This window comes from Simochromis diagramma, unplaced genomic scaffold, assembly GCF_900408965.1.
Source record: "Simochromis diagramma unplaced genomic scaffold, fSimDia1.1 OVJJ01000553.1, whole genome shotgun sequence".
Lineage (NCBI taxonomy): Eukaryota > Metazoa > Chordata > Actinopteri > Cichliformes > Cichlidae > Simochromis > Simochromis diagramma.
This window is the reverse complement of record NW_024387095.1, coordinates 3,695,826-3,708,534: the sequence shown is the minus strand read 5'-3', so window position 1 is coordinate 3,708,534 and position 12,709 is coordinate 3,695,826. Positions and strand designations below refer to the sequence as shown.

General features: G+C 41.9%; 1 protein-coding gene across 1 annotated transcript in view; it reads right to left on the bottom strand.

Moving 5' to 3' along the window:
- The window catches only part of gmds (GDP-mannose 4,6-dehydratase), a 185,248-nt gene that overhangs the window by 154,130 nt on the left and 18,409 nt on the right, over positions 1-12,709 (bottom strand). Inside the window, exons 3-4 of the mRNA XM_040046261.1 lie at positions 11,712-11,799; positions 10,898-11,007 (exon numbers count right to left, since the gene is read on the bottom strand). Coding sequence (XP_039902195.1) covers positions 10,898-11,007; positions 11,712-11,799 — 198 coding nt within the window. The remainder of the gene's footprint in view (positions 1-10,897; positions 11,008-11,711; positions 11,800-12,709) is intronic.

Here is a 12,709-nt window from a genome sequence, read left to right as displayed (position 1 = left end):
TCAAATACAGCTTGAAGATGTTACTTGGCAATGCTCCATAACCAGAGGATATTTTATTAGTGTGGAGTTGTGTAATAAACAATCCACCACGGGCTGACACTAAGAATACTGTTTTTACAAGCTCTTTTTACAAATTCTTTGGCCATCTTTCCTGCAGGCGGTGAAAACATATTTGAAATATTACTTTGGGAAAGAAGCCTAAGCACAAAGATCAAACTGATCAGTCAGAGTCAAAGAAGGTCCCTTCTGCTTTGTCTGCATGCTGATCTTTTGATATTGCAGCTGGCTGCCTTAGGCCCTCCAGTGCCGGTTGACTTTTCCCTGTGCACCTCCACCCCTGCAGCATTAGAAAATAGCCTCGACTCTGTTCTCACTGATGACTCTCTGCAGCGGAAACCAGCACCCACACATCCCATACTACAAATTAAGCTGCCTGGATGAGTCTCATGAAGGCAGAAGGGCTAGTGGGAAGCATAAAGAGACACACTGAGTAAGTGGTCAGTATGAGAGATGTTTTCCTCTGTGGCAGGGCAGACTCCACACCACTACTGCCAGTAATCTAGTACGCTCAGCTGTCGGGAGCATGTAGCATGTGGTCGAGGAGGTTCCCGGGCTGGTTTTATTGGTGTGGAAATAAATAAACAGAGCGGACCCTCACCCCATTCATATACATGGATGTTCTGTTGCTGAAAATGTGTGTGGCATTATGGTGATCTAACCATGTGGGCGATGGGAGGACAGTCACAGCCTCTAACCGCAAAGAATGTGGATAGACAAGTCATCATTCTCACTCTCCCCTTCTCTTCTTTTCCTTTGTGTCAGTCATTCATTCAGGCCTCACTTACTTTGTACAAATACCGGAACGTCAGGAAACTGTTGTCTCGGCCAGTCAACAAATTTTTAATAATAAAATGAGACACAGTTACAAACCTACAAAGAATTTCCTCAGTTCCATGTGGCTTATTAGTCTGTTTTACTTTATCGTTGTCTCAGAACTAGAAGTAAGCTGGAATCAGCAAAAAACAGCAAACAGCTGAAACATCTTTTGTTGATTGTTTGCAATTAAATTCGATCTAAAACAAAAAAAGAGTAAATTTTATACTTTAATTTTAGTGGCCAGACTTACAACTCCCAAACGATAATGCTACTCTCCTCTGGGTTGACCACTGACCACAACTTTATAAGGTAAACATTTGTGTTTTTGAGCATCTTCTGTCCACAAGTGGCCAAACGATCATTAAAGCTTTAACCTCCAGTTTCATTATTTATTACTATTTTTTCATTATTTACTTAAACAAAATGAAACCATCATAGTGGAAATCAGAAAAACAAATATAGTCATACACCCAAGAGATCTGCCGTCTGACTGGACTCTTTCAGCTTTAATAAGAAATTCAAGGACTGCATTCAAAATAAGTTGAACAGAGGGCGGATTGCTATAACTGAAACGTAATCTCCCACGCAGTCACATGAGACATTGGTTATTGCCGGCTATCTGTGATCTGACTAAGCTCTTGGCTCTATATCCCATCAAAACCATGATGATGAAGGAGGTTCAGTCCTGCCTGGAGACTGTGTGTCAGATCCCAATGTGGAAGGGCAGAGGGGGATGGGGGTGGGGGTGAGATCTCCTGGGATCACCGTGGAGCTCCGAGACAAAAGGGACATTGTGGCACAGACTGACCCATCCAAGAAAACATTACTTCCTGTCCCACCAGCTCCAGCAAATGAACAGCTCACTTCCCAGAACTAAGTCTCTTTTTAACATCATCTGCTGTTAACTGTTTCCAGCAGCAGTCACTCCTGACCATATGCAGACACAGTAACTATTTGCAGGAGAACTGAATTTAAAACAGTCTTGAAAAATACAAACAGACAAAGAACATGATAAGTCATTACCCATTTATTGGTAGGAAAAAATCCAAGGAGGTGACAGACAAAACATGAGCTGAGAGTTTGGGTAACTTGTTGATCTATCCATGTAATGAAAACATCAACCTGAAAATGTCACTAATGAGCAATGCTTGTCTAAGATTTAGTGTTAAAAAGATTACTTTGGGACTTCCGGTGTCATGGTGGTGAGAGTAGCAGCATAAACAGGAGCTCCTGCATCGATAGCTAAAATAATCTGCAATTCAAAAATATAATCCGTTAAAAGCGACTTTCCCCTCGAGAATAATGAGCGGAGGTAAAAATAAGAAGGGACGAGCCCCAGGCCGAAGCTTAGAAACGCGACTTGAGAGTAAGACAAATGAAACACGCTCCGAGCAAGAGGGCGAGAAGATGGCGGCGGAGGCCACAACATCAGCGCTAGGCCCCCTCAGACAGGTGGTGAGTGAAGTAGTGGCGGAGGGCATGCAAGACCTTAAGGCAGAGATGAAGAAGGAGTTATCGCTCGTGAGAACAAGTTTGAAAGAGGACATGAAAGCCCAAATGAGCGAGTTAACACACGAGATAAATCAACAGGTTACCGCCGCCACAAGCAGGATCGAGGAGGTGGGGAAACGTCTGGAAGAAATGGAAAGAAACATGGTAGGGAAGGAGAAATAGGGACATTGGAGTGAGGGATGCCATTGTTCAGCTGCTGGATAACCAGAGGCAGCTCCAAGAGAAGGTTACGGATTTGGAGGGGCGCTCGTGCCGTAATAACATACGGATATATGGCATCCCTGAGAACATAGAAGGCACCTCCATGCTAAGGTATGTGGAAAGCATGATGATATCGGAGTTGGAGGACAGCGTGGATTTGGGCAGCGAGAAGAACCTAGGGATAGAGAGCTCACCGGGCGCTGGGAGTGCAGCTGCCGCCGGGGGCGCCCCCTCGATCAACGGTGGTGCGCTTCTTAAAGTTCAATATTAAAGAACAAATCCTACGCGCTGCATGGAAGAAGCCTGTATATATAAAGGAGAAATGGATTTTCTTTGGTCACGACTATGCCGAAAACATACAAATGAAGAGAAAAGAGTATGGCCCGGTTAAAAAAGTACTTAAAGAAAACGCCATCTGGTTCCAGACCCCGCTTGCTAAAATGCGGGTTCATTTTGACTCGGGAATGGTCTTATACAATAGCGCGGAGGAAGCTGCGGCGGATCTAAGAAGACGCGGATACACGGTGGGACCGGTGGCCACAAGAAAGCCCAAAGGCATTACGGCGGAGATGATCAGCAGTATGCTACCGACGAGCGTGGTTGGGCCGCGGCGCGCCGGGAATACAGCTGATCTACGCGGGAGCGCACGGGAAAAGCTGAAGGTTTTCCAGCGCACGGAGGACGTCGGTACAGAGGAGTAACACCTGTGCCCCACCGGCCCCGTTTCGCTGTTAAGACGAACATAAGACCAACGGAACAACAGGTGCACCGGGCTGCTGATCAATACAGGGGGGTATATGGTTGGATGGCCTCCTCCCCTGGCCGTGATGGAATATGGCACGTCGATCCCCCTTTGATCATAGAGTGGTGTGGGTCCGATGCAGGTGACTCACATGTTTTTTGTTTTTGTTTTTTAGTTTCCCTTTTTCTTTTAAAATAGGAAACGAGAGGGGCCCCACACTGTGGCATTTCCCCCCAGACTGAGAGGAGAGAAAAAAAAAAACCTCTCTTATTGAAGACCTGGTTAATTTGGCTAAGACAAGTTCTGTCTTTGTTCATGTGTGTTTATTATGTGTTCTGAGGGCTGGGAGTATTGTTATGTTGGTGCAGGAAAATAAGTTGGAAATACATAGAACATATGCAGTATTATAAGGTATTGTCTTTGAATGTAAATGTTTCAAAGCTAAAAAGGGAAAAAAATTATATTGCGTTTCTACAAGAAACGCATCTGTCAAAGGAAGAACATAAGAAGTGGAAGAGAATGGGGTTCAAAAATATTTATTATGCCTCACATAGATCTGGGAAAAAAAGAGGAGTGGCCATTCTGATACCGAACAAGGTTGGTTTTGAGTTTACTGGAGAACATAAAGATAAAGAGGGAAGATTTGTGTTGGTGAAAGGGAAAATGGAACAGGAAGACGTCACGCTGTGTAATATATAGGCACCCCCTGGTAGTAGTACAGGGTTCTTTAAGGAGATATTCAGTCTTATTGCCGCAGAAAGTGTTGGTACATGTATATGTGCAGTAGATTTCAATTTACTTCTCCATCCAAACTGGGATACAACTAGCCGAGACCGGAGGGGAACTAAATTAGAGAAACAAGTAAAAACAATGTTATCTGAGTTGGGGCTTATAGATATATGGAGATATTTACACAAAAATGAACGCAAATTTACATTTTATTCAGCGAGACATTATATGTACTCGAGGATTGATTATTTCTTTACTTTTAGTAAAGATCTCCACAGAGTGAAGGATTGTATAATAGGACAGAGAGATTTATCTGATCATTCGGGACTAACTATGAAGATTGGGTTTAAAGCTAGCCCCAAAAACACCTTATGGAGGCTTAACACAGGTCTGTTAAATAATGACTCGTTTAAAAGAGAAATGGGACAGGAGTTAAAAACATATTTAGAACTCAATGACAATGGAACAGTTAATCCTACAATTTTATGGGATGCGGCTAAGGCATACCTTAGGGGTAAAATTATTGCAAAATGTGCAGTCCTAAAGAAGGTGAGAGCAAAAAAGCTGTCAGATTTGCAGGAAAATTTGGAAAAATTGGAACAACTGCACACCGTTACAAGGTGCCCCCAGGTATTGGAGCAGATGAGGCCGGTTAAACAGGAGATCCACAAAATTTTAAGTGAGGAAATTGAAAAAAAATTAAAATATAATAGACAACAGTGGTATGAGGCAGGACCCAAAGCTGCTAGGCTATTATCATGGAGACTCAGGAGGCAACAACAGGAGAACACTATTCATAAAGTTCAAAATTTAAAAACAAATAAGATAACTAATAAACTCGAAGAAATTCAGAGAGCATTTGAAGAATATTACGCTGAGCTATACACACAACCGGATAAAGCAGATGAGCATAAGATTCAGAATTTCTTATCCAGCCTAGATCTACCATTTATAGGTAAGCAGCAGAATGAAAAACTCGTCAGAGAAATATCAGCAGAAGAGATTAACATTGGGATCTCAAAACTCAAGACTTTTAAAGCCCCAGGATGTGATGGATTTCCACCAGAGTGGTATAGGCAGATGAGGGAACCCTTAATCCCGCTACTAAAGGCCTCTTTTAATTACACTCTGAGTGGGGGGGCGCTCCCACCATCGTGGCGGGAGGCGTATATCTCTGTCATACCAAAAGCAGGGAAGGATAAAACTGACCCCAGAGGTTATAGACCTATTAGCGTGTTAAATATAGACTATAAACTATTTGCCGCAATTTTGGCTAGGAGGTTGAGTACATTGATGCCCACGCTGATAGAGGAGGATCAAACTGGCTTCATTGGTAACAGACAAACACACGATAATATCAGAAGGGCCATTCATATTATTGACCAGATGCTTAAAGGGAAAACTGGAACAGTTCTCATTGGGCTTGATGCGGAAAAGGCATACGGTCGGGTGGGAATTTCTGTTTCATGTGTTGAAGAGATTTGGGCTATGTGACAGGTTTATTCAATGTATAAGAATGATCCTCGCTGTTGGAGACATAAATCAAAGTTAATGGAAGCCTCTCAAATCGGATAACACTACAACGTGGCTGTAGGCAGGGCTGCCCGTTGAGCCCACTGCTCTTTAACCTTTTCATTGAACCGTTGGCTCAATGCATCAGGGAAGAGACTCGATTGGCGGGGGTTACAACGGGGAATGTGGAAAATAAAATTTGCTTGTATGCAGACGACGTGCTGGTAGCGCTAATAAACCCGGAAGAGGGAATTCCTCTGCTTATGGAAACACTGGAAGAATATGGCAGACTGTCTGGTTATAGACTAAACATTCAAAAAACTCAAATCTTGACATTCTTTTTTAACCCCTCAAGACAATTGGTAGCAAGATATAGAGTCGGATGGCATCAATCTCAAATGGAGTATTTGGGGATCCTGCTGACAAAAGACCCTGCATTGTTATATGAAGTTAATTATAATCGGGTGAACAAGAAGATATATGAAGATCTGGAGAGGTGGGGTCTGCTCCACCTCGATCTGGGCAGCAGAGTTAGAGCAATAAAGATAAATATCCTCCCAAAGCTGCTATATTTGTTTGCAGCGCTTCCAGTGGAGGTTCCAGCAAAACAATTTAGGGAGTGGGATATGCATTGCTCAAGATTCATATGGGGAAATAAAAGGCCAAGAGTGAAATATGCAACAATGCAGCTGCCTGATGAGCGGTGGGGCATGGCTCTACCGTGCTTTGAGGATTACTATCTGGCAGCCCAGATCAGACCTCTAGTGTGCTGGTGTAACTCTAAGTTTGAGGCAAAATGGAAGGACATTGAGCTTTCTTTGATGGATTTCCCAATACAGTCTGTTCTGGGGTCTCTTGAGAGTTTACCACAGGCATATCAGATGCAAAATTTATGTGTAAGTTTTTCCCTGAAAAGATGGGCAGATGTGATTAAAACTTTTGGTCTTAATAGGGAAATAGGGTTGCTGGGATGGCCAGCGTATCTCCCACGCTTCCTTCCAGCATTGTTAGACCATAAATTCAGGGAGTGGTCCAGGCATGGAATCACTGCGATCTGTAAGATAGTGAAGCATGGGGGAGCTGATAAATTTTGAGGACACGTGTCAGATTTACGAGATCGGCAGGGAAGATTTTTATCGTTACCTACAGGTTCGGAGCTTCTTCCAGAAGGAAATTAGAATGCTTGACGCAGATGCTAGTGGGGTGATCCAAATATTTATGGATGCTTATGGTGAGAACATTATAAGAGGTACTATAGGCAAAATGTACAGAAGTTTTACAGCTATGAAAAAGACCTCAACAAAATATGTCAGTCATCGATGGGAAAAAGAAGCAGGTATAACTATCTCAGAGGAAGATTGGTTGCGGATGTGGAAGAATGTGTTATCTACCACAAATTCTTTAACATGGCGAGATTTTGGATGGAAGAATTTAATTAGATTCTTCATCACACCAAAGCAGAAATCCAAAATAAGTGGTTCAGGCGCTTCATGCTGGAGGGAGTGCGGGGAGGTCGCTGCAGGTTGCTTCCATGTCTTCTGGTCATGCCCTAAACTGAAGACCTTTTGGGAGGAGATTAAACAAATGGTGATGGATGTGCTGGAAGTAACATTGGACTTCTCCTTTAGTACCATGTACCTTGGGAATATCCCTGAGGATATAAATAACAGAGACTCATACTTACTGAAAATAATTATGGTTGCATGCAAAAAGGCAATTACTAAGTGTTGGTTACAGACAAGTCCCCCCACACGGAAGCTGGTCATAGACATTATTAACACAATTCATTATATGGAATTGATTACCCTCTCACTGCGGCTACAGAAGGAGAAAGGAGAGAGACTTTGGGAACGATGGGATCGTTATACGTCAAGAGACTAATAATGATAATAATAATAATAATAATAATGGATTAGATTTATATAGCGCTTTACAATACCACTATTCATTCACTCTCACATTCATACACTGGTGGAGGCAAGCTACAGTTGTAGCCACAGCTGCCCTGGGGCAGACTGACAGAAGTGAGGCTGCCATATCGCGCCATCGGCGCGATATGGCAGCCTCTCTGGCCAACACCAGTAGGCGGTAGGGTAAAGTGTCTTGCCCAAGGACACAACGACCAGGACAGAGAGCCCAGGGATCGAACCGGCGACCTTCCGGTTACAGATGCGATTCCCAACCCCCTGAGCCACGGTCGCCCCTAGAGACAACTAGAATGAATTGTTGTTGTTTTTACATTAATATTAATATTTGAAAATTAATAAAATTAGTCACAAAAGTGAAAATAATTAGCGAATATTTTGGATATGCTCTACCGAAAAAAAATCCATGAATAAGCACATTTCCCATGAATAATTTGGAGTTAGGTTCCACAGAAAGATCCGCAAATACTGAACCGGGAATATGTAGGGGTCGACTGTATCGTCTCTGATATTCATTTATCAGTGTCAGCAAGACTACGCAGACTACCGTATTTACTGCAGTATAAGGCGCACGTAAAATCCTTAAATCTTCACAAAAATCGACAGTGCGCCTTATAATCTGGTGTACCTTATGTATGAATTTTGGTTTGTGCTTACTGACCTCGAACCGGTTTTATGTGGCACACTATGCTCAAAAAAAGATTTTTAGTGCCACTTTTTGGAGCATTACGGTTACCGTTGCCAGGAGCCTCGCGGAGTAATACGTACTGTGCTTCAACACAACATTACCGTGTTGTGTGTGTATAACGACTCCAAAATGGCACCCGCGAAGAGACACGCTTACGAAGCTGATTTTAAACTTCGAGCAATTAGTTATGCAGAAGAGAATGGAAATAGAGCAGCTGCGAGACAATTCGGCATTAATGAGTCCATGGTGCGCAAGTGGAGGAAGCAAAAAGATGACCTAAAACAAGTAAAGAAGACCAAAAGGAGTTTCCGAGGGAACAAGGCGCGATGGCCGCAGTTAGAGGACAAAATTGAACAGTGGGTTATTGAACAGAGAACAGCAGGTAAAAGTGTCTCTACAATCTCTATTCGACTCAAGGCAACAGCAGTAGCACGTGACATGCAGATCAACGACTTTTGAGGGGACCTTCTTGGTGCTTCCGTTTTATGAAAAGGCATAATCTCTCAATCCGCACAAGAACTACTGTCTCACAGCAACTGCCAAACGATTACAAAGAAAAGTTGGCCATTTTCCGCACGTACTGCCAGAATAAGATCACTGAAAAGAAGATCCGGCCAGAACACATCACTAACATGGACGAGGTCCCCCTCACCTTTGACATCCCTGTGAACCGTACTGTCGAGAAAACAGGGACCAGTACGGTATCTATACGCACCACAGGGAACGAGAAGTTATCCTTCACTGTAGTTCTGGGCTGCCAAGCTAATGGCCAGAAACTACCACCCATGGTCATTTTCAAGAGGAAGACTTTGCCAAAAGAAAAGTTTCCGGCCGGCGTCATCATCAAGGCTAACTCAAAGGGCTGGATGGACGAAGAGAAAATGAGCGAGTGGCTGAGGGAAGTTTATGTCAAGAGACCGGATGGCTTTTTCCACAAATCTCCGTCTCCTTTGATCTACGACTCCATGCGCGCCCATCTCACCGAGGCTGTCAAAACCCAAGTGAAGCAAACTAATTCGGAGCTTGCCGTCATTCCGGGTGGATTAACCAAAGAACTCCAACCACTAGATATTGGTATCAACAGGTCGTTCAAAGTTAAATTACGAGCTGCGTGGGAGCATTGGATGACAGAAGGCGAACACACATTCACCAAGACAGGGAGGCAACGCCGAGCGAGTTACGCCACTATCTGCCAATGGATCGTGGATGCTTGGGCTAAGGTATCAGTCTCAAGTGTCGTCCGAGCTTTCACGAAGGCTGGAATAATCACTGAACAGCTAAGTAACAGCAACGAGACTGATTCAGATAATGATGAGAGGGATCCGGGCATGCTTGATGCCGAAATTGCCCAGCTGTTTAACTCAGACACTGAAGGTGAAGAGTTTGATGGATTTGTGGAAGTTGAATGAACTGGAAATGTAAGTGTATTGTTCAATATTCGATGTTTAACAGCTTAACAATGTTAATAGTTACTGTGAATGAGCTTAATAAAGGTCGAGTTATCTTTTGTTTGTCTTAATGCGCCTTATAATATGATGCGCCTTATGTATGAAAACAGAGCCAGTCTTCAACAGTGCGCCTTATAATCTGGTGAGCCTTATAGTGCGGTAAATACGGTAAGCCAAATGTCTTGAAAGTTGTCAGTAACCCATTATATTGGTGATATTTATAACTCAAAACTCTTTTCATATGATAAAGCATCTGTACTTTATTTAGGATTACAGACCAATGAAACCAGAATCTAACATTGTCAGATTTCACTGGAATACTTTTATTATAATGCCACAAAAGAGAAACCAAATCTACTTTGTAACTAACTTTATTCATACTTATCTGGTCTAACGTCATGGTTTGAAGGTTCACCATCATTAGAGTGCTGCTGGAATGCAAATTCATTGTTATCAAGTCTCTTTATCAGGTTTTTTCCCCTATATCCTTCTTCAAAGCAAATCCATGAGCAGTGGTTCCAGGGAATGGGAAGACGATTAAGAATGTTTATAGGAAAAGCACTCTTACTCCATCCAAAATCTCACAACTGCGTACTACCTACTCACTATGGTTCCCTTTGTTCAGGATACTTTTGTGTAAATAAAAAAGAACTAGGTATCTTTGAAGACTTCCTGAGATTGTGTGTTACCAAGGAAACAATCTTGTTTGAGATGACACTACTAGAGACTAACATGTTAAAAATGACATACTTATAAAAATGAAACTATAGATTTGAATATTTCATTTTTGTTTTTGAAGTAAGATCCAGTCCAGTAATGTCTCATTTGTGACACCACTGCATTGCACTTTGGTAGAAATATGTAGCCACTGCTTACAAGATGCAGTGCTCCCTCAGACATAGTGCACACATTTAGTACCACTGGGTAACACGCTACTAACTCTTACTTATCATTTTGACGTATTAAATACAAATGATGTGGTATGCAGCATTACTGTGTGGCTCCACAGTGTCGTTTTTTTTACACATTTACTTGGTAAGCGAAAGGTTACTGATTCAATTCCAGTCCGAGTCACAAATCCTCTTTGGGGTTGTATAAGCAATTTAAAACATACAGCAGTGATCCACAGTGACAAAGGAACAGCTGAAAGTAGCTTTTCAAATACTGTAGCGTGTTAATATGGGATTTGGGACAGAGCTTTGATTTGAAAGTACACTGCACAAACTAAAGAACCACGAGTGTTGTGACTTTGGGATCACACTACCTTGACGTGACTCTGAGCACCCAGGTTGTAGATCTCTGTAGGCTTCACCTGGCTTATGATCTTCACCAGACATGTGCTGTCAGTCAGGTCACCATAATGCAACTTCAAGTCTGATAGAGAGTGGGACAGCAAAACACATTTTCTTATCTCAACACCAAAAGAAAATAAATAAATAAATCACACTTGTTGCTCCTTCATGTATTCACTCCTGATGACCAATGGAAGTCCTAATATCAGGATCAAGACCACCTAAAAAATATATATATTATTGTGTTTCTCCTTCCCCTCATCCTCAACCGGTCACAGCAGATGGCTGTCGCTCCCTGAGCCTGGTTCTGCCAGATGTTAAAAGGGAGTTTCTCCTTCCCGCTGTCCCCACTGTCAAGCACTTGCTTAATAAAAAGCACCTTGGGGAGAGTTGTAATTTGGCGCTATATGCATAAAATTGAATTTTAAAAGTCAAAATTCCAATATATCTGCCATTATTTTCTTCTCCTTTCAGACACACAAATCATAAACAGATTTCACTGACATTTTTTATACATTTATTTACTTCTTTATGCTCTCTAGTTGTGTTTGTGGCTTTCCAAACATGTGTGTCTCCAACAGGTAAGTTGCAGATTGCCTTCCGGTGGACAAACTGTGCAACATCATCACACATAACATGAAAGGGTGTTTCTCCCCTCTCTTCTTTACCTTTTAAATGCATCAGCTACTATAAATGGCAGTACTGACAGATTGGATAATAGGAAATATCAGCTGATATTTTAATTTGGTTACTCTTTTTTCCTCCGTAAATAAATGAGATACTTACTGCCCTCGGTATGCGTCTGTGGATTTTGGTAAAGATGCTCAATGCGACCTGTGTTGAAGGAGCTGGAACGCCGCAAAATACCATGAACCTGAGAGAAAAGGGGGAAGAAGAATTGTTAAATTTAAAAAAAAAAAAAAAAATCTAGTATCTTAAAACATAACACACACAAAAAAATTAAACTACAATTTACACCATTCATGTCAGTTAATTTGTCATTGTTATTATGATTTCAACATGGGTAAATACAGACTAAACATATTCTGAGGCATGCTGCAGTTTAAAAAAGGTTTGCTTACAACGATTACTCCATTCAAGTTTTAATTAAGGCAAACAAATCGTACTAAACTAATAACACACTAACAGAATTATTTGTATTATTATTTTATTTAGTTTTCAATGAGTAATTACACAGCTGATAAAAAAAAAAAAAGAGGCCTGCTCTTACAGTAAAACCACTGTGTGTTCAGCAGAAGTCGGCAAGAGGTGAACTCTGCCTATATAGTCAAACTACATCTTTAATTATATACACTGAGGTGTCAAAACTCATTAAGGGTACTGGGGAGGTCATCAAATATCGTCTCTATTCGGGAAAGAGTTCAATTTAGGAGTTCTTAGAACTTCCTTTTAGCTGCAGCGACCTCCATCAGACACTTCCTCTAGCTGCTTGTGAGACTTCCAAAACAATGAGGAGGAATTTTGGTACATTCCTTCTACAAACAAAAGAGATTCAGTTCATTTGTATTTCTGGGATTTTCATTTTCAGTTATTCTGTCCGTGTGTGCGCTGAGTCATTGTCTTCCTGCATCAGTCCTAAATTTCACCTGACTCACTGCTGCCATGAAGTTCTTCAGTAAAAATGCCCGGATATCATTTTCATGTCTTTAATCTCTCAGTGACCCAAAGGCATCCACACCCTTACAAATTGCGATGGCGCCTCCACTAAGCATCACAGATTTTTGCAGATTTCTGTGTGACTTGCTGTTGCCTTTGGTTTCTTT